This window comes from Anguilla anguilla, chromosome 10 (assembly GCF_013347855.1).
Source record: "Anguilla anguilla isolate fAngAng1 chromosome 10, fAngAng1.pri, whole genome shotgun sequence".
Taxonomy (NCBI): domain Eukaryota; kingdom Metazoa; phylum Chordata; class Actinopteri; order Anguilliformes; family Anguillidae; genus Anguilla; species Anguilla anguilla.
The window spans coordinates 20,540,737-20,562,738 of NC_049210.1; the positions used below are offsets into that span (position 1 = coordinate 20,540,737).

General features: G+C 44.2%; 1 protein-coding gene across 1 annotated transcript; it reads right to left on the reverse strand.

Moving 5' to 3' along the window:
• Positions 1–137: 137 nt before the first annotated feature.
• Positions 138–21,611, reverse strand: LOC118206601 (tyrosine-protein kinase ABL1-like). Its single transcript, XM_035379458.1, has 11 exons — positions 21,348–21,611; positions 14,759–14,923; positions 14,027–14,322; positions 10,292–10,564; positions 8,968–9,052; positions 8,248–8,425; positions 7,776–7,960; positions 7,204–7,356; positions 6,113–6,202; positions 5,747–5,875; positions 138–4,789 (listed from the first exon to the last, which is right to left on the reverse strand). The coding sequence occupies exons 1-11, from the start codon at positions 21,430–21,432 to the stop codon at positions 3,231–3,233; spliced, it is 3,198 nt and encodes a 1,065-aa protein (XP_035235349.1). The 5' UTR covers positions 21,433–21,611; the 3' UTR covers positions 138–3,230.
• Positions 21,612–22,002: the final 391 nt, after the last annotated feature.

Consider the following 22,002-nt stretch of genomic DNA (forward strand, 5'->3'; position numbering starts at 1 on the left):
CCTGTTTGTCATGACTTTGCACTAATATTTGCAGAGAACATGCCATTAAGGACTCCCTTTTGTGTTTTAATAAATGAATCAGGTGTCATGGTTTTTTTTTTTTTGTAAAAAAGAAGTGTAAATACTGTGCAAGTGGAAACTGTTACTAATAACAATTTTATTGTATGACAGTCTGTGAATGACTAGACAAAGTATCTAAAAAACAACAGTGCTTTAAAATTTACATAGATAAGTGAATTAAAAAAATCCAACAACCAAATCAAAAAAAACAAAACAAACACGTACCGATTTGGTTCAAGTAACATAAAAGCTTTGTATTTGCATCAAATAAGAATTGCACCTTAAGGGACATACTTCCGTGAAATAACTGCATATCTAAAAAGTATAGTATCTACATTTGAGAGGAAGAACCAAACCCAAAGCAAATTAGACTAGAAGTGGCCACCATATACAGCAAAAATCACAGCAATCACAAGGCAATGCTCTTGTAAAGCCGAAAAAAGAAAAAAGCAAAACACAAAAAAGTGGCATTTCAGGTAATCTTGTAAATAATGTATTTCATACTTTTCCTTATATAGTTCATACTATGTTCTGCTTTTCCAGTCCAGAATTCAGCTGGCAAGGTTATCCAATACTCATGATTTTGAAACCACATTATGAACAGGAAAAATAAAAAATATGTGTATATATTTCTGTCCAAACATCATGGTTTGAGAATAATGCAGTCTCCCGGTTCTTCTCCAATCTCCCTGCTGAAAGTGGTGGTCCTAATTTAATTACGCAAAGATAGCACGTGATTTACTAAAAGCTACTTAAATAGTCCTTTGACGAGTAGTCCTGTAGTCCTACACAGTTTTGTGACTGGATAGTCAGTCTTCATCGTTCAGATTACAGGCTTCATTTTCACAGTGTTAATGGCTTCTGAGGCAATCATGCATACATGTAGCTCATTCAACCCTTTTTTTTTTTGGATAATTGCATATTCTATCACTGTATAGTGTGTTGGTGTTCTCATCTTAATTGCACTGCCTCACAACATCACAACAGTCCTGGGCATATTTGATAAAGGGAAGTCAATGGTAGCTCTGCCACCATTAGCATTAGCACCATTGTAGTAACACTAAAATAAAATGAAATCTTCTTTAAGCCATGGTTTCACAGTTACATCCAAACCCATCTGTAACCTTTTGAATTATCCTATTCAGAGACAGACAGAAAGGCTGTGATAGCCATAACTTTCCTCCCCAGTAAATATGCAAAATGTTTCTAAACGAGAGAGCCCTTGTAAAGATAACAGCCATCCTGTAATGTACCTGCAGCAGAAAAACGAACTATGATGAGTTAAACAGAGGATCATTAATATGCTAGCTGCTGGCGAGAATTCGGGTTGAGTCAATATCCAGTAATACCATGTAATGGGGTATGTAAGACTAAAAATACTGATTTCATTACCCTTCAAACCATTTGAGCACCATTTTTTAGAGCGTATGCATTAATACACATTCCTTAAACATCTTTTTTTTTGGTTTGCCACTGAGGGGGAGAGAATGTAAAACAGACAACATATTTGTGGGCGGATCTCCCCATTAAGCTATCGGGTAGAAATAAATAAGCTTATCAATGGCCACAATTTATCTAAAACCCAATGTTGATTGCCTGACAGACAAAATCACTGCAGTTCAAGTAGCTAGTGCTTGCCATACTGTGCAACATGAACTTTCATAAAGGTCACCCCACTGTAGTGTCAAACTGTTTATTTAGCACCACTCCAAGAGCAAACCTTCTTTTGAGATGTTTACAATAACATAGACTCTGAAATCAATGAATTATGAACCCTTTATAGAACTACATGCATCTTCATATGCCAGCAATTTTCATTTGCTATATTATTGGGTGAGAAAACATGCATCATTAGTTTGTTGAATATTGCTACAGTTTTGTTACAGCTATTCATGCAACCTTCCTGTTTTAGATTGTACTGTGACTGGTTTGACCAGTGGGTAAAACTGGAACAGGGATAGGAAAGCTTTCAATATATGCTATTGCTTTGAGCTGTGGTGTAGCCAGGTAATCATTTTGGAGAGGGGATTCAAAATTCTAAACTGAATGGAGAGACAACTAGTGGGGGGACTGATGCTCTTCCATGTACGTTTGTATTTCTGGAGGGTGAGGGGGGAGGCCAGTTTGGAATCTTGGTGTGCCCTAGAACATCATCCTGTGAGCTTTTCTGCTTTTGACAGTGACAAGATAGCCTATGGGACCCTTAAAGTAAACATGGCCTAATTCTATTCTGTGAAATTGTAGAAATGTTAAATTGATTGAGAAATGACTCAACATGTGCCATTCTAATCAGTGCCACCAAGTGGTAAAATAAAGAGGGGATGTTCATACCTAGCCCAGCCACCGATATATAATTAATTAATTAATTGATATTTTGAAAATGGTATTCTGTGTACCCAAATATTTTTTTAATGACAGTACATATAAATAGAAATCTGGATACTGCTGAACCTTAGTAACAATACTGATTGAATTATTTTTGTTAAAAGGAAATTAAACATTGCACCATGGGCTATGAGTCCCTGTCCTGGTCAGTTTGAGAATAGTTTTCTGTGTCTCAGTTAGATTATTCTCAATCAAAACATTGCTAGGACTGGCAACATGCTTTTCTCATGACTCCACACCTCATCATCAAAAAAAAAAAAAAATACAAATTACCATATTGAGACCTGTAGCATCATAATGTAAGGGCCAACTGGTATTCACCGAACAAGAACAGTCAGTATATGAGGTTTGCATTATTGGCACAGTGATTTCTCTAAAGCTTAATTAAGCTACTTTGTTTTGAATACCAGTTAAAAAAACATTGATACAAATTTTATCAAATAACATTAAAAACACAAAACAAAATGGACCTATACTGAAAAACACAATTCAAGTGATGCAGAATTGGGCCCTTGCTTCCTACCCACCACCCCATACAGGCTAGTAGAGTTGCATTTGTATTAGGAATGTGAAGTTACAAAAAAAAAGGAAAAAATGAACATACTGTACAATAAAAAATTCTTTGGATATTGTGCCCAGTACTTCTGCCGAGAAGAGGTCTGGCAGTTCACTGAAAGGCACTTTTCTCAATGTACGTCTCCTCCATTCCCAAGGTCTGGCAGAGATTCCTCCCTTTAGTGGCATCCCTCCCACCATGTAAGGAACAGGCCTTGTAGGTTCCTGTGCTACCTCTGCACAATATCGCTGATCTCTTTGGCAGAAGAAAGCAACTTGGTGAAGTCCTGCTGTGCAGCGCTGCCCCCGCTGGCCGTGGGGCAGGTCTGCAGCTCACGCAAGCTGCTGTCCAGCTTGCTGATGACCTCCCGAAAAGCAAACTTGTTTCTCATCTGCCGAATGGACTCCACATAGCCTGCGCAAAACTTGGACAGGTCCTTGCCTGCCTCCAGCACTGCGGCGTAGCTGCCAGTCTGGCCAGAGTTCCTGTCGACTGCAGCTCGAAGTTGCTTGGTACCCTCCAACACCATTTCCCGTGTGACAGCGGAGCTGCTGTGCCTCTCTGGGAGCTGCCAGGTCTTCCTTAGGGAGCTACGGGTGGTAATTAGGGGTGCAAAGGCTGGGGTGGCGGGCTGATCACCACTTGGGGGGCCAGACTGAGAACCTGTCTGGGACTGCAAAAAAGTCTGGCAAGCTGGTGAGTTCTTCGACACCTGTGGCTTGGTTGAGTTCATGACATTCAGTCTCTTAGGCCCCTCCGAATGTTGAGGGGTCTTTGCCCGTTCTGTCGAGGCCCCACTGGCCCGGTGAAGGTCAGAGGACATGGGGAGGGTTTTGGACTTAGTGTCAAGTGGAAGGTCATGGCTGGGGTTTCGGAAAGTCTTTCCAGATTTGGCTGTGGACGATGGCGGCAGAGCCGACTTCTGGCCCTGGGCCTTCCCCTTGTCCCTGGGCACCAGGTGCTCGAGGGCATGCTTGGACCGACGGGTGCGGCTATCCTCTTTGGCTGCCACCAGCCCCAGGACCATGCTCGATTTGAGTGGCTCAGCCTGTGGATGATGACCTGGTTTGGGGGTTAGGTGTGAGGAGCTGGGGCTGGACTCATCCGCCCCGTCCTCCGTTTTTTTGGGTGGCCGAATTGGCAGGGCGATGGTGCCCGAGCTAGGACACTCCGACCGCAGCTCGATGGTCCTCTTGCGAGGAAATGTGGGCTTGTCACGCCTGCCCCCAGAGATTCCAGGGTCTAAGTGGCACAAGACCGGGTCACGTGGCAACGTCATCGACTTCCAGTCAGTACGCTGGGACCCGGTGGTCACAACGGTGGTGGAAGATGAGGGGAGGATGCGTTTGGAGTTGTCCTCCTCTCCCAATGAGCTGGGGGCCACTCCAATGCCGGATGCCGCAGGGGCAGCCTTTTTTCTGCCATGTGAATTGAGCCCCCCCGGCGGTCCAGGGCAGGTGGGTGTTCCATTGACACCTGCAGTGTTGTTATTGGTGCCTGGTAACTTGACAGGCTCTGAGCCGAGGTCATCCTTAGGATCCCCCGATCCACAGCCCTCCACTGGTCCCTTGCGGTCCCCGCGTGTGTCTGCCTCCCGGACAGAGCTGCTGCGTTTGGGTGGGGCTGGGGCAGGCTTCTTTTTCTTCTTGATGAGGTTGAAGAGGCCGGTCCTGGAGCGGTCCCGGTCCCGGAGCAGTGGACGGCCATCCTCGTTCAGGCTGCTGTCTGGGAATGGCCTCTCTCTCCTAAGCATCGAGGGGGATGTGGCCCCCTCAAGCTCCCCCGCATCTGAGAACCATGCAAAGCAGACGCCACCCTGTGAGCATCCTATCATCCTACCACAGTGCTCAACCTCGTCTTGTGTGCACTCAACCAAAAATACTACAGAAAGGTTGCATAAATTACAGTAGTCATACTTCACACTGGTGTAATCTTACATTCATTGGTCTTAATGAAAGCTACATTAAATTACATTTATTTGACAGATGCTTTTATACAGTGACGTACAATAAGTGCATACCAAAAGTCACTGGAACAACTACAAAACACAGGTTCGTTAAGGTACAATACTCATTATGTACCAGTTATTCATAGCCATGAACACAATAAATCCAGTTCACACAGTAAGTATTAGGCTACAGTAGGTCAGAAGGTTATGGTAAGTTAAACTAGGAGGCATGATAATGAACATCAAGATAACAAAGTGCAATATAAGTTCTGGATGGAGGTACAAGCGTGAAATTGCTACAGGAACAAATTAGAAGGCAAATGATAAGAGTGATCCTAGATTGGGAGTGCCCTGCAGAGTAGTGAGTGTTAGCCCAGGTACACACTGAAGAGATGTGTCTTCAGACCATGGCGGAAGATGGGCAATGACTGAGTGTTTCATAGAGGAACAGGGAGTTTGTTCCACTACTAGGGAGCTAGGGTGGAGAAATGATAATCTAATACCTTACAAACTATCAAGAGCTCGTAGATTATAGCTCTTGATATTATGTCAGGTGTTGGATTATCCTAACACTATGGACTAACACTAGGGTTTGGGGTTTGTTTGTTTTGCTAGAAATCCAGTCCTGTGCAATGTAATTTGTCCAACTGTATTTACTCACACAACACCTTTTTCAAGCCTTTGTACTCACTGGAACACATAAGGGGTCTGTGATAGGAACTGTGAATCACTGGGAACCCTGGCTGGAAAGCAACGCTGTGAGGAGGAACGTCACTGTGATGTAATGCGCGGCTCACCTGGACTGTCCCCTTCCCTGCTGTCCCCATTCCTGCGCAGTGTCCTGGTTTTGGTGGGCAGCTGAGGGGCCTGCAGTATGGAGGTCAAATCCAGCTCAATGCCCCTCCTCCCCAGCTCCTTCTCCACTTCTGCAGGGTAATAATAATAATAACAATTATAATGATAACAATAATAAGGCAATTATTGCAATACAAACATTTGTAATCACTTATTTCGTTATTATTCAGAATGACTTACAGGTCCAGCTGGGTAAGTTGCACAAGGTTGAGCAGTGGCAAATAAGGGTATGTGGGAGAAAATGGGGGGAGGATATGACAGATAGAGAAGAGTAATGGAAGAAAGAGAAAGAGAGAGAGAGAACTCACCATCAGAGATGCTGGATTCTTGGAACATGGTTTCAAATTCCTGGTGGATTTCAGCGAAGGACGGTCGCTCTGCAGGAGTCCATTTCCAGCCTGTGTTAAGGAAAAAGTCTCCTTTATCAAGTGCAAAACAGCCCGAGACCACAGTTCAGAGGCAGCTCACTAAGCTTAACATTCACATACAACAGACCCCTTTTCTGCAGCACAGCGAGACAAAACAAATGCAGTCAAAAAATGAGAAAACAATATTTATCAATATGAAACTGAAGAGGAAGAGGAAACAACAAAACAGGATTTCTCAGCTGAGGATTCATGGTGTAAGCTCATGATTCAATATGTAAAATGTAAGCTATTTCACATTACATTACATTACAGGCATTTGGCAGACGCTCTTATCCAGAGCGACGTACAACAAAGTGTATAACCATAACCAGGAACAAGTGTGTCGAGAACCCTAGAGAGAAGTACCGTTCCAAGTGCAGGGAACAACCGCATAGTTCATCTTGGACCCTGTAGGTTAAACTGATTAACACTAACACAAACAAGAACAGCAAGAACGCAGTCCATGCAAAAATACAAGCACTAGTTAAGACGAGTGCATTAACTAAGTCACCTACGAAACAGCTATCTAGTTATAACCCTAAGCTTACAGTCAATTTATAGATTACAGGGAGGTAGGGAGGGATGGGGAGAGGTGCAGCCTGAAGAGGTGAGTCTTCAGTTGTTGCTTGAAGTGGGTCAGTGTATCAGCTGTTCTGACCTCCACAGGGAGGTCATTCCACCATCGTGGGGCCAGAACAGACAGGAGACGTGTTCAGGAAGTGCAGGTGCGAAGAGGGGGAGGTGCCAGGCGTCCTGAGGTAGCGGAAAGGAGGGGTCTGGCTGGCATGTAGGGTTTGAAGATCTTGTGGAGGTATGCTGGGGCTGATCTCTTGACTGCCTGGTATGCTAGGACCAATGTTTTAAATTTGATGCGAGCCATAACAGGCAGCCAGTGCCTATTTGAATCACAACAGATAAATGAGTAAAGAGTGTAATGTACAGAAAGTGTAGTGGAAGTATGGTGAGAGCACACACGGAGGGGAAGGACTCACAGTCCCTCATGAGCTCGTAAACCTCCTCTGGGCAGCCCTCTGGACGGTCCATGCGGTACTCCTTCTCCAGGAGGTCGTACACCTGTGATAGGTCGATGCCTGGGTACGGAGACATCCCATAGGTGGCGATCTCCCACAGCAGGACCCCAAAGGCTGCATGTTTGAGACAGAGAGGAGGAGTCACTCCAATTGCTGTGCTAAGACTGATCATGATGGCAGTCACTACAGGCCTGAGTAGATCATGTAAGATCAGAGTTTCCCATTTGGTCTTCAAGCCAAAGATTCAGTTAGAGAGAACTCAGCTCACATGAGAAATGCAATGCTTCTTTTCTTTTTTGTCAAGATATGTGGAAAGTTCATGGTGTGTATTTGACCCAGCAGTCAGTCCTGACCCACACTAATCAATTGTATGAATTTTGGGATTGGCTTGCTTGGCAGGTTTGATAACTCTCATAAATAAGCTACAGTAGCAAAGTAAAGCTACTAGAGCAAACTTTGCATGTAAGACTGCCTGGTCACACTAAATCCCTCCTTTTACAGTGATATACTCTCTCAGGCAGCGCCCAACTCACCCCACACATCAGACTTGATGGAGAACTTGTTATAGGCTAGGCTCTCAGGGGCAGTCCACTTGATGGGGAATTTGGCGCCGGCGTGGGCCGTGTAAGTGTCTCCTGTCATTAGACGGCTCAGCCCGAAGTCTGCAACCTTCACAAGGTGGTTCTCCCCGACCAGGCAGTTCCGAGCTGCCAAGTCCCTGTGGGGGGGCATCATTGTCAAAAACAGGGGGCAAGGGGTGGGCTTGACACATGGAACAGATGAAATTTCATTGTAAGGCAGAATCTCCCATAAAAAGTGCTAAGCTAAGCTAAACAAGCTGTCAAATTGAGTGAGTGAACTACAAAGATAATGGCCCACAATTAAACAGCAGTCACACCAGATGACTGTTTAAGGAAACTATCAATGAGCTAGTTAGATGTATGGCTGAAATGCGGATATGCACAGGTTAGCTCAGGTTGGCCAGATGTGTGCAGGTGGGCTCACCTGTGTATAAAGTTCTTTCTCTCCAGGTATTCCATGGCAGAAGAGATCTGTGTAGCCATGTAGAGCAGCACCACGGCATTAACCTCCTCACGATTACAGTCGCGCAGGTAGTCCAGCAAGTTCCCATGAGTCATGAACTCCGTGATGATGTAAAAGGGAGGCTCCCTAGTACACACGCCTGGGAATGGAAAACAAAGGGAAAATCAATGTGCTATGCCAACACTATTGGCGGCCATTTCAGTTCCTTTCAAAGGACTGGTGTCATTTGATTCAGACACACAATAAAGATTCATGGATTTGATCACGGAGTTTTTCTGTACTTTTGGTTAGTATTTCATCCAGTAAAAGAAGAACAAATGTTCAGATCATAAATTTTCCGCAGAAAGCCAACCTTAGCAGTTGTGAGTAGATAGAATGAGAAGAACCAAATAAAAAAATCATTTAATGGAGATGAGGCAGATTTTTGTTCATCAACAAGCTTTGTTCAAAAAGAAAGGATCCACCACTAAAACTGAGTGAACAGACACAGACAACAGTCACCATACAACAACAACTGCACAGCACTGCAATATGTACAATTACTGCCACTGACTCACAGACACTGTCAGTACTGGAGCCTTTCAGTGAACAAATAGACACTGGCAGTACTGGAGCTTGTGCGGGAATCAAATGGAACTGTCAGTACTGGTCAGTACTGGTGAAGGAAATAGTGAGGCTTACCCAGCAGTTGAACCAGGTTTGGGTGCTTTATTTCCTTCATGACGGCTGCCTCCTTCAGGAACTCCTCCAGCTCCATTGTGTCCTCCTGCATGGGAGAGTAAAGGTACGGTGTTTAACCAGCTGGAATTGGCAGAATTCACATAGGTAGCACGTTGGCTACAGCAAAAAAAACGTCCGTTTACAGCCTCTACTGCACATGTTTGAGGGAAAAAGCGCTTGCTACCCATTGAATTCAATGTGGAAAACCAAGGTGACCTAGCAATCAAAGAAAACCTCATCAGTCCATTTTCTGTGAAAATAAATTTCATTGTCTACAGCAGTTTCTGAAACAATAGTTGTTGTCGTCGAGACGTCTTGGAAAAAATATTTATTAAAATGTGTATACCATCAGCGGACATTTTATTTTGCCATCAAAAGTTTGATATTCCCCATTCACTTTAATGGAAGCTCCAATGTTTTTCCCGCAACATGCACAGTACAGGCTTACTTAAGGGACTTCACAAGCTTAGGATAGCTGAAGGCGTGTTTTTATGTTCAGTTAAATATGCATGTCTATGGTGGATACCCACTGCCAGGAGATGCAGCTGGTCGTAAGGCCAAATGTGTTTTCACTGAGGACATGAAGAGTTAGCCTGGAATTGCAGGTAATGTTAAGCAACAGCAGATGGAGACAGAGCTCTCTGTACAAGTTATTCCATTATAGACTGCACAGGCCAAACTGTAAAATGCCTGAATGTACTCTGAATGTGCTCAATTTCTCAAAGATATCTGGAATTTGTAACTTTCTCGGTTTGCAATGACTCACATCTTTCACTCCACAAAGGGCTGAAAATCAAAGCCACATGACACCCAGAACTGTGTATACCCAGTGGGGGGGAAGCAGCTAAGGTTCTGCTGAGCTGATAAGACTGCTCTCTGCCGAATATGGCTCGCTATACTCGGATTTCAAGAAGCAAAATGACTGCCTGTACAAAGTTCATTGCACACAGCGGGATGCCTGGCATGTCTACTTGCAGAACCCCTTTTCACCATGGCAAATTCTATCCATTATCCATTAAAACAACTGGAGATTGAGGCCTTGACTCATTATACATTTAACCCTATACATTTAACTTTTGATTCCCAAATTAGAGTTAAGACATATTTTTTTCAAATAACTAAATGAAATAGAATTAGTTACTGTTAGGAAAAGTAAAAATGTTAATTGAATCCTGGCCTTGATCAAGCAAGTTCAGAAAGTCAGTCAAATTTAAATAGTTGAAGTATCGCACTTGAGGGTTACAATGGTGACTTTAAGGATTTATGTGCCCAGCTTTCTCTGTACCTTCAGGGTCTTGACGGCCACGGTGAGGTTGTATTTCTTCCACGTGCCTTCGTAAACCTCGCCATATTGGCCGCCCCCCAGCTTGTGCTTCATGGTGATGTCGGTGCGCTCCATCTCCCACTTGTCGTAGCTGGGCGAGACACCGTAGATGGTGGGTTTGTTGCGCTTGGGCGCTGGGTAGTGCAGAGTGGTGATAAGGCCGTCCGACACTGTGGAATGGTGGTGCACCAGCTCGGCTAATGTGTTGAAGCGGCTGTCGGAGGAAACGTACAGCTGTATGGGGGATGGAGGGGTGGGAGGGGTGGACAGACAGGAAGACATTTTTGGTGACAGTATTGTTTCGGCATGCTGTGGTCATGGTGAGGGAAAATGCTTTGAAAGTCTAGTATTAAAGGGGAAAGGCACACAGATAAACACACACACACACACACACATTACACAGTAACTGGTAACAGCTGGTACCTTTGAAGGTAAAAAATGCTTTATAACTTTCAGCAATCAGTTCCAAGTGCCTGTTAAGTGCCTTTACTTGATTCAAAGTGCGGTTGTTGACATCACAAAGGCTCAGGCACCTGACCCTGAGCCAGATGGTCAGGCGTTTGATACGCTCCCTATGGCAGAGACTGAGAATGTGCGCCTCTCAGTCTGTGAGTAGGAATCCCAGGAATCTGTCTAAATTATGCATTCCTTTCAGCAGGTAATCTACTCTTTTACAGGTGTGCGATCCTAATAAAGCGCCTTGCCCTGTCCGTATTATACAAGCTGACCAAACAAAAACCAGACTCAGCCTTTGCTCTTCATTCTAACTGCAGGTTACAATAAGCTAACTGCTTACTGACAAAAACCCCCACAAAACTAAGTAGGGTAAAACTAAACAGACCTAGAGTGGACCAACAAAAAAGAAAGGAAAAAGATGAAAAGATAAAGGTCTGAAACAGCACCATGACTAAATGGCCACATGAAATGGTTAGAGTCCAGATAAAATTTTGGGCTTGGTCATTTCCCAAGTATTTACATATCCAGTACCAAGGATTCAATAGAGTCATGTGTCAAGCAATTGTTCCATTCAGTTAATTGCAGCTGAGATTGTTGACACATTGGACTCAGTATAGTACATTAGAAAATGCACTAATAAATTAAAATATCCATGAGCACTCTGCTCTAATGTTTAAACATTGTAATGCAAAAACATTTGTTTACAGCAATACACATTTAAAAAAAAGTGCCTTCTGTTTTTCTTACATTCTTGAGTGAAATTCAGAGAGTCTCGGTTGGTGTACTGTCTCTTCTTTCACAGATTGATGTTGATGTGTGAAAACGTTGTCATGATATGCCAGGAACGGCCCGGTACGGCGGAGTAGTCTGCGGGTTTTATCTCTATTTGCCTGTGAAATCCGTGCCATAATAACACACAGTTCATTCCACATTGACAGAATTTGTAAAAAAAAAAAAAAAAAAAAAAAAAACCTGACAAGCAGTGTTTGGCCTTTCCGTGTTAAAGCTTGGAAATATTTTTTTAAACTGTATCCCAGATGAAGGTCTTGGGCCGAAATGTCAGCTGCAATAAAATTTGAGATTTCGCACGAGACGCCGTACGCGAGCATTGAATGGCACTTGGCAGCAGAACGCCAAATTTCCATGGCTTAGGAGGCAGACTAATCGGACGAAAACAGCCTTCCAGTCCAAACGCGCCGCTCAGATGCCCTGTTTACCTCATATTTACGGGGTGGGTGATGTTTCACCACATGCTTCTGAAAACATGCACATCATTTTCGGTGATCCTCTTTGTCAATAAGGAGAAGGATGTAAAGTGACTACTGCCTCCATTAATTCACGCTAGCTGTCAATGCTGTGTTTTCCTTTGTACTTTTTGATAGCTGTTCTGCCCCTGCCACTTTATTGTAGTCCTTGATCTGTGGTCCAAGGAGAAGTTGCAAGATGTAAAATATGAGTAAATTTGTGCCAACAGGATATTGTTTTACTCTGTCATGGGCCTTGGTGCTGTTTTTGCATCCATGTTTCACTTCCTCCACACTTATCCATAACAACATCATTTCTTTGTTTTCCACTGAACACCACCTCATATTTCGTTCCTAGTTGTGTAATTGGTCATGTGTCTGTGCTGATTGCGAAAGTAATTCTGAAAGTAGAATGCCCAGGGACAACTCCATGATGACTATTGAAATTCACAGCTGGTCACATTCTCAAAATCTACTCAAGGCCCTTGCAATGGCGTGCACATTCCTCAGACATGGGATCATCCAGTCTCTCTCCCTCTCCTGCTCTCTCCAGAGAGAGAGAAAGAGAGACCACTGCAGCCTATGCAATAACATAGGAATCTGGACTATTCCAAATAATGGAACGTTTAATCATTCTGTCTACATGCAGGCTGGTCGGGGGGAAGGGGATGAGATTTTGGGGATTGGGGGAGGGGTGGTATCTAAAAACATTACACAATGCTTTGAGAGGGTATGAGGGAGTTGAAAGAGGAGTGTACTCAGACCAAGATGCCCCGTTATGGATGCACCGCTTTCAATATTTCCTTTTCCCAGGTTTCCACGGGAGGTCAAGAAAGGGAAGGGTGAGGATAGAAAAGCAGATGTCAGATTTTGGAGAGGGGGGGGGCATCATCGTACTGTATCTGAGCTCATCACGCTGTGTCATGGAATGCAATCTGCCACAATGACGACATGCGGGAACCTGAGTCTCTCAAAGGAACTGGTGATTAACAGACGGTGAGCAATTTGCTCTACCTTGCAACCATGAGGAGCCCTGTCCGCGCTGCGGTCAGAACTTTATGAGACTCGCCATCAGTGTCTCATCCGGAGCTGACAAGGGCATGTGGACATTCACAGCGACCCTGGGGTATTGGAGGCCCCCTCAGCCAGAGGCCGGTGTCTGGTCTCAGGCTGCCTGCCGTTTAATAAGCTGTGAAATCTCCGAAGACCTGGAATTGCTGTGTGCTTATACTGGGAAAAAAAGCCTTTCTCTCAATATGGAATGTCTGGCTGCGCTATCAATTCAGGAGAGAGCAGGCAAGTATGCTATCCCCTTTACAGTCCTCCAGCTGAGGAGCAGTGTTGGTGTGGTAGTGGTAGGAGCAGTGTTGGTGTGGTAGTGGTAGGAGCAGTGTTGGTGTGGAGGTGATAGGAGCTGTGTTGGAGTGGTAGTGGTAGGAGCAGTGTTGGTGTGGTAGTGGTAGGAGCAGTGTTGGTGTGGTGGTGGTAGGAGCAGTGTTGGTGTGGTGGTGGTAGGAGCTGTGTTGGAGTGGTAGTGGTAGGAACAGTGTTGGTGTGGTGGTGGTAGCAGCAGTGTTGGTGTGGTAGTGGTAGGAACAGTGTTGGTGTGGTGGTGGTAGGAGCAGTGTTGGTGTGGTGGTGGTAGGAGCAGTGTTGGTGTGGTAGTGGTAGGAGCAGTGTTGGTGTGGAGGTGGTAGGAGCTGTGTTGGAGTGGTAGTGGTAGGAGCAGTGTTGGTGTGGTAGTGGTAGGAGCAGTGTTGGTGTGGTGGTGGTAGGAGCAGTGTTGGTGTGGTGGTGGTAGGAGCTGTGTTGGAGTGGTAGTGGTAGGAACAGTGTTGGTGTGGTGGTGGTAGCAGCAGTGTTGGTGTGGTAGTGGTAGGAACAGTGTTGGTGTGGTGGTGGTAGGAGCAGTGTTGGTGTGGTGGTGGTAGGAGCAGTGTTGGTGTGGTGGTGGTAGGAGCTGTGTTGGTGTGGTAGTGGTAGGTGCTGCACTAACCTTGCCATCAGACGCAGTGTTGATGCGGTAGTGGTAGACTCGGCCCTCGTAGCGCAGGGAGATGGACCTCTGGCCTGGGCTGCTCTCACTCTCCCGCACCAGGAAGCTACCGTTGATGCCGCTGCTGAGAAGGTACTCAGCCGCGTTGCGGGACACGGGCCCATGGTACCAGCTGTGCTTCTCCAGGCTGTTAACGGGGGTTATGTAGTTGCTAGGCACCCACCCTTGGCCATTCCTGGTCCGTGCCTCACACCACTCGCCATTGTGATTGTAGCCCAGGACTCTGAGCTTCTCTCCTGGGTTGGATATGATATCACAATATAATGTTTATTTGCTGAACAATCCCCATTGTTCTCATGGACTGAAACACTCTCGCATTGTAGGCTATATCTCATTGTTTACAGCTATAGACCCTATACAGCAAAGCAAGGATTTTTATGGAGCAATTAAGGTAAATTATCTTATTATACTTGAAACCGGACATAGTGGTCCTCCTACAATACATTGGAGGAGCAGAAATGTTTGTAATGTTTGTTCAGAGCAGCACAAGTACACTTCCTAGAAACCTACAAGGACATGAATCTGAAAAGAGAGGTCAGATACAGACCTGATCAGAGTCTGATTAACAGCTCAAACAGACCTACACAGCTGGAACAAAAGCCTTCAAACAAATGAGTAACTCCAGCCCCAGGTTGGCCTTGAATAGCCACAGCGGCAGATAGCCTTTTTCACCTTTAGTTATGCTGAGTGTGTTGTCCCCGCTGGCCACAAAATCGTACAATGCCACAAACACGTTGGGGTCATTCTCGCCGGGCCCAGTCAGCAGGTTCTCTTTGGAGTTCCAGCGCGCCGCCTCGGTCAGACTCCGGGCCTCAAAGCCGGGCCTCTGAAAAACCTCTGTAAATAAAAGGATACACGTGGCAAACGTTAACAAACCGAAAGTGCTGAGGAACATCAGGCGCTGTGGAAAGATTCTGAGGGAATGGTTGGAATGGAAGGGTAAAATGTGCCATACAATGTAGAAATAACCCCGTTTTTTGACATCAGTGCATCTTGACCTTGTTGAAGGTATTCCAGCTGTCAGAGAAACTCGCTAATTCAGATTCTTTTAGTGAAAATGTGTTTATGGAAAGCGCATCCCGCATATAAGTTTCACATTGCGTGTTTTCCACATTCCAGTTTTGTGAATCACATGTTTTCTTGTTAGAAACAAATGACAGAATCATGTTTCACCTAGAACAGTCACTCCATTAACACAGCTGGTTAACTCAATGGATGCATTACTGTAATCATATTAACATAACTTTTTGAACTTATCTGACATTTATTTAATGCATTGATCACCTTGCTGTGATAACCTTGCAAGTGACCCTGAACAAGAACATCTGCAACACAATGTCCTGCAGAGATTCATCCTACATGCTGCCATTGTTCTACAGGACTACCTCAAATGGTCTGTTTCAGTACATACCTATTTTATCTTCCTACAGTCTCTCTTACAGTAAAGCCACTGCCACTTCAGTCCTCTACCACTTCTATGGAGTAGATGAATATTTGTCCTTGTAAATTTGCTTTGTATTTGAATTTATGTGCTTCTATCGTACCTTGCTTCATGGACGAATTCCCATAAAACGCTTCCTTCATGGTGATTCACTTTTGCCACTTTACTTTTTCTCAATTCTTGTCCATGTTTGTGCATATTCATGATTGGCTCACTCTGGACACTTCTGCTAAGTGTCAAGACTGTATGAGATTTTTTCTTGAAGCAAAATCCCAACATCTGCTTTGAAGAAAGCTCCTGAATGTGTATTATATGCCTCCAAAGTATACACGGTCTCAATTCAGCTCGCTTTGTGCCCAACTAGAAATTGCAATTTTGGATGAGAAGCCCTACAGGCCACAATGACATAACAGAAAGCAGGGGATACTGGGTGACACACAGTCAGTTGACACACACAGGCAAACGGCATTGGCCAAGAGAAAATGATGTAACTGCACACATGGCCATACTCCCGCAGTGACGGTAAAACCATAGTGGTGTTATATCTGATGCATGGACCGGGTCAGCATTTGCATTCCTGCAGAGTAGGAGGGGTGGGACATACATGCTGTTTCTTGGTTCTGAAGGCTGAGGGCCGAATGGTATTTCTTCAATGTAAAGTGCAGGAGCACAGGCTCCTCCTTCATCAACGCAGATACGTTATATGTGTAGCCAGTCACAAGTGAGCGGCTGTTGCCTGTAGATCAAATGAGCCATTCCGTGAGATCTGGTAGCCAATGCCATGCGTGCAGACACACACACGCGCGCGCACACACACACACACACATACATTAATGGTGGTGTATACATTAACGACCAGTGCAATGCTATGCCCCACAGTGCTGCCTAGTAGAGGCGTTCCATGGCCCATGGGAGCCCATTTCAAAATTCTATCATGAGGCCCTCTCCTCTCCTTTCGCCGCTGCCCCACCAGCCTCTTGCCTATGTGGATCTAACGCCGGAATTTCAACACCATCAAAACCTTAAGAGGTAAATGCTGAACCTTATTCATAAAAAAAAAAAAAAAAGCTTTGTGTTTGAAAATTTTGGGTTGTGTTTAAAAAAAATTAAACATGCATTTCATGTAGGATATACATTTCCACTGCTTTTGGGAAAGGCAGAGGAGGCGCAACACTCGCTCTCAAGAACAATGCTTCATGACAATGTCCGATTGTCTGACCGTTAGCTGGAGCTGAAGCATAATTGTAATACAAGTCTACATGGCTGAAAAGAAAGTGGCCTAGTCAAAGTTCTGACTTGAACTCAATAGTTCTGCTGTGGCGGAACCTGAAATGAGCAGTCTATGGTCAAAAACATATACATTTGAATTTAAGCTGTATTAGGCTACCTGTGGTTTTAAAAAAAACTTTATGGTAGATAATATTTTAATTAATTTATTTTAACTACCCGTTCACCTCCCTCCCACCCCTCATTTGAAATAATTATTTGATAGACTTCCAATAATTTGTTTAATTGCAATTAAAGCCAAAGGAGGCTATTTTGAAGAAGGTCATACCTAAGATTATTTTTAAGTAAACCTCCACTTTTTGTGTTATTGTAGGTAGAAATTGATTTTTTATTCAATAAATGTGCACATATTAACAGAATTCTTCCCTACCTAAGCTTTTTATTTTTTTTTATACCACAGGTGGCTAATACTTTCGGCTTGTACTATATATATTTGAAACAAGGACATTTCTATGCACAAAAATGTTTGTCTAAGCCTGTTTCCCCAAGGGGCGACATAGCTCAGGAGGTAAGACCGATTGTCTGGCAGTCGGAGGGTTGCCGGTTCAAACCCCGCCCTGGGCATGTCGAAGTGTCCTTGAGCAAGACACCTAACCCCTAACTGCTCTGGCGAATGAGAGGCATCAATTGTAAAACGCTTTGGATAAAAGCGCTATATAAATGCAGTCTCTACAATCACCTGTAATTGTTTTATTTTTGGACTACCTGAAGCACTTCCTGTGTACTTTTCTCAGAAATAAATAAACAAACATAGAATGTTTGAGCTATAAAGAGGTAGTTTCCCTCTCCTTATGTAGGAAAACTTTGTATAATGTAAGTAACTGAGTTTGAAGAGATCTGCGTTCACTTGCACTCAACATGAACATAACAATTTGCAGAGGATCTCAATCCGCCCTGTGTTCCAAATTAAGGACACAAGTTCGTCTCACTGCATGGTTCCTGTCCATCTTCACGGTTAGCCATGTGCTTCTTGTCTCCTCCAACAGACACTGAAGAGGTTTGTTGAACTCTCTAGTTACATAATTGTTTAGTAGAGGCCCGTTTTCCGGGGTAAACTTCTTTGCTTACACATTCCAAATGAGCTGTTTACACGCTGGAATGCTCATTGTTCATCACACTCAGTTCTGCATTCAGTCACACACCACTCACAAGCAGGAGAGGAGATTGTTACTGCAGTATTTGAACATTGCTCCATGAGATCACTGGCAGATCATTTAAGATCAGGATTGAACTGGAAAACAACGAAACAATTCCTCATCACGACACACAAGACCTGAGAAAAATAAAAGATTATCTGATCACACGTGTTCCGTTCTCCCTTTGGTTTAAAAAAAAAAAAAAACAGGCATGGAGAACCAGTCAAAGCACCCAAAGAACAGAAGGAACTACTGGTGAACGATTTACTGCCCTCATCCTTTTAACAGACAAAACTCCCTATTGCAGATACTGGGCTCAGCTTTCAGAATACCAGCCCATAAAACCATGACATTCTGTTAATAGCATGAAGAGGCACCACCTATAGCACGCTTGCAGATTTATCCACAAAACTACTGAGACTTGGGCAGACCAACATACTACCCTCAAATAAAATGGGCCCTTGCATCAAATGGCGCTTCGAGATCACATCAGCAGGGTTTGTTAATGCTTCTCTCCACCAGAAATTGCAGCTCAAAAGGTAAATGACTGCAGGCTCTCTTACTCTCCCAAGTCTGGAAAATTGGCAAGATATCAGTTTTGATTCTTAACTATGAGTTAGACAACACCTGTGCGCCTGATGTCAACAACAAAGCCATCTGAATACTGTTATGTGACCGAAGTTCATTTAAAAAGAATGACAGCCTTTGGAAAAAGGGACATATTAAACTCTGCATTGCATCAGCACTGATACTATTTTATAAATATCCAGAAAAGAAAGCCAAACTCAAACTTAACTTATTGTGTGCAGTCAACCAAAGAACATATCTCATATGCTGCTGAATTGAATTCAATTAAATGTGATCCTCTAATGCAATTGTAAAGACCCTCCATAGCATGACCAAGGACAAATACACCCACTATAGTTGCTTTGTCTGAAGTCATTCTTGCATTTTTTGGGGTATATTCTTCCTATTATGGGAAAAAAAGCATTTTCTGATTATTTCAAAAAAGCCACAAAGCTGAGTCTGGGAAACAAATACCTTATTAAACTTCATACTACCACCCTATCACCTATTTTTGTGACCCTAATCTACCCCTTCCCCTCCTTCAATCCATTTCTGAGGACATTTCTTTCATCTCCTCTCTTTTCAACTGATCTCTTTCAACGTGCACTGACCCCACTGCTGTTCAGATGGCCGGAGTCACTCCTTTCCGTAAAAAATCCTCTCTAAGTCTAGCAGATGTACACAATTACTGACCTGTTTCAGTGTGCAACCAACTGTCTTCCCGTCTCTTGCAGAATAACATCCAACCAATCAGGTTTGAAATCTTCCTACTTCACTGAGACTGCTCTCATTACATTAACAACGTCTCTTCTCAAAACAAGAGATAAGTCACCCAGCTCTGTTCGCATCGTATCTTGACTTGTCTGCTGTTTTTGTCACCATCGACCACTTGATTCCTTTTTCACCCCCTGTGGAGTTGGGCATCTTGTCTCTTGTGTGATTTTCCTCATATCTTACTGACTAATCATACCAGGTGGCCTGGAGGCGATCTGTCTCCTCCCACAGTCCCCACTTTAAGGCTGTTTCACAGGACTCAGTGCTGGGTCCTTTCCTTGGCTCCTTGTACACTAAATCAATTGATTGAGTTGTCTCTGCTGAAGGTGTGTCATATCTAATAATTGCTATACTGAAGACACTCAAATCTCTTTCATTTCTCACACAGAAAGTTCAGGCATATATCTCTGCGTGCCTGACTGACCCAGCAGCCTGGATGTCCCCACCACCCGTCTGTCTCCTTCCTACTAAAAACTTTGGTGAGATGCTGGATGACCAGCTGAGCTTCTCAGGACAGATTGCAGAACCACCCAGTCCTGCTGCCTCTCCCGTCACAACATCAGGAGGATCTGCCCTTTCCTCAACCGAGATACTACACAGCTACTTGTGTAGCATGGATGAGTAATGCTGGCCCTGGAGGGCTGGTGCGTATGCACATTTTTGTTTCAACCAGTTACCCCGGTTAAATGAACTAATCGGCTGCACATACCAACACTGATTCAGTCATGGATCATGGTAAAACGTTTCATAAAGGGAAACAAGCAGTCTTCGGCTGTCATTAATGTGCTTATCAAGAAATGTAGCTAAAATGTCAGATGCTAGGGCTAATTAAGCAATAAAGGCCAGAAATAGGCATGGAAACCAGAAACAGATACGGCCCTCATTGCCCAGCTCTGTTGTATAGGCCCTCATAATCTCTGGTCTATGTCATTGTAACACCTTGCTGGCCAATATTCAGCTTTGCACCATCAAGTCACTACAACAGGTCCAGAATTCTGCTGGCCCCCTGGGAAATAGACTTCAAAATGACTTGGTGGTCTGAGCATGCTGCGTTGTTGCTTTTATGTCTGTACCCATTACTGGACCCCCTTCAAAACAATGTAACATCTCAAAAGATTTTTTTTAATTATCCCTTATGCTAAATTTCAAAATGAAAGAAAGAAAGAAAGAACAAGAACACAGCCCACATGTTTTTAACAATCGTTAGCATTTCATCCTCTTTTTATTTATCACTGTTTATTGACTTAACAATAAAAATGTGCCATATTTATGCCTCTTACTAAATTGAAACTCTATGGTATTCTCAAGAGGCAGCAGAGGCCCACAAGTTCCTAATTTAAATTAAATTTCATATATATATATATATATATATATATATATATACTTAAATGTAAAATTTAGCAATGATAATAATAATCTAATGGAACATCGGGAACTGTCATCGTTTTAGAAACGAACGCGTTGTCCCTTCCTGAAGTGTTTATCACAACAGACAACTGGAGATAAATACAAACATGTGACACCTATTACGTGATCAGGGCTTCAAGATTCCTCACTCCTCCTCTCCCTCCGCCTACAAACTTACAGAAATGAACGGTTATAGAAAATAACGTTTGCAAAAACAAAGGAGACTTTGCAAACAGAACCCGTTAGGACGAGATCGACTGAACAAGCTGAAAAGACACAGAAAGGGAGAGAAAGGACACGACGGCACAGGACCCGAGATTCTCCTGTATCCCCCCCTCTCTTTCTTCTGCCGCCAGGCCGTGTGTCTGGCCTCCCGATCCCCCACCCCACCCCACCCCACCCCCCACCCCTTGGGGCCTGGGCATGTGGGAGAGCAGAGGCTTTGCGCTGGAGCGGCTAAATCTTTCCATTCCAGGCGCTCCTCTGCCTGTCTGCCTGCCTGCGTGGCTTCCCTGCGCCTCCCCAGGATTCGCAAGGAAAGCGGGGAGCTCTCGGCCTTCGCTTCTCCCTTTCCTCTCTGCCCCCCAGTCTCACCCACCCACCCACACACCCCTCCCCAACTTTTCCACCGGCGCCACCCGATCCTTACCTTCCAAGTAGCAGCTGGAGGACGACGAGAGGCCCTTCTTAGATTTACACCCCACTAATTTCAGGCAGATCTCCAACATTTTCATTTGCTTTTTTCCCCCACCCGCTCGCACTTTTAATCAGTTTTTTTTCCCTTGGTCTTTTGTGTTCTTTTTTTTATCCTTTCTCTTCCTCCAGGAAACTTATCGATGCATATAGTCCTTCAGGTTACCAAAAAGTCTCAAATGTAAAACAAAACAATTACTCGAGAGGAGCTATTTTATGCCCCCCCCCCCAAAAAAAGCAGTTTGTGATGCAACCCCCCACCCCCCCGAAACCCCTCACTTTCCAGTCCTCTTCGATTGCTCAGACGAAAAATGCTCCTCACAACCAAGACAAACTAGAAACACATTAACCCACAAGGCTCCATTTTGTCCCAGTTTTTTGTGGCTTCCAGTTTTGAAAGAAACTGATCTTGTGAAAGCATTTCTTCGCTGAAAGCCAGGTGGATGCACGGATCTGCGGGTTCTGCGGGCTGGAGGGGCTATCCCAAGCCTGCTGTTCCCCTCTCCCCCATCCTTTCTGCGTTCCGTTAGCCGAAGAAGCACAGGAACTCGCTCCCTCTGCACTCTGCCAACAATGGGCCCCTTTGAAAGCACTGGCTTTTTGACTCAATG

Excerpts from the sequence above, each read along its gene's own strand:
- LOC118206601 (XM_035379458.1), bottom strand. The coding sequence starts at position 21,432 with ATGAAAATGTTGGAGATCTGCCTGAAATTAGTGGGGTGTAAATCTAAG. Across the intron at positions 14,924-21,347 it reads CTCCAGCTGCTACTTGGAAG|AGGTTTTTCAGAGGCCCGGC; the intron begins GTAAGGATCGGG and ends TTTTATTTACAG. Across the intron at positions 14,323-14,758 it reads CACACTCAGCATAACTAAAG|GAGAGAAGCTCAGAGTCCTG; the intron begins GTGAAAAAGGCT and ends TATCCAACCCAG.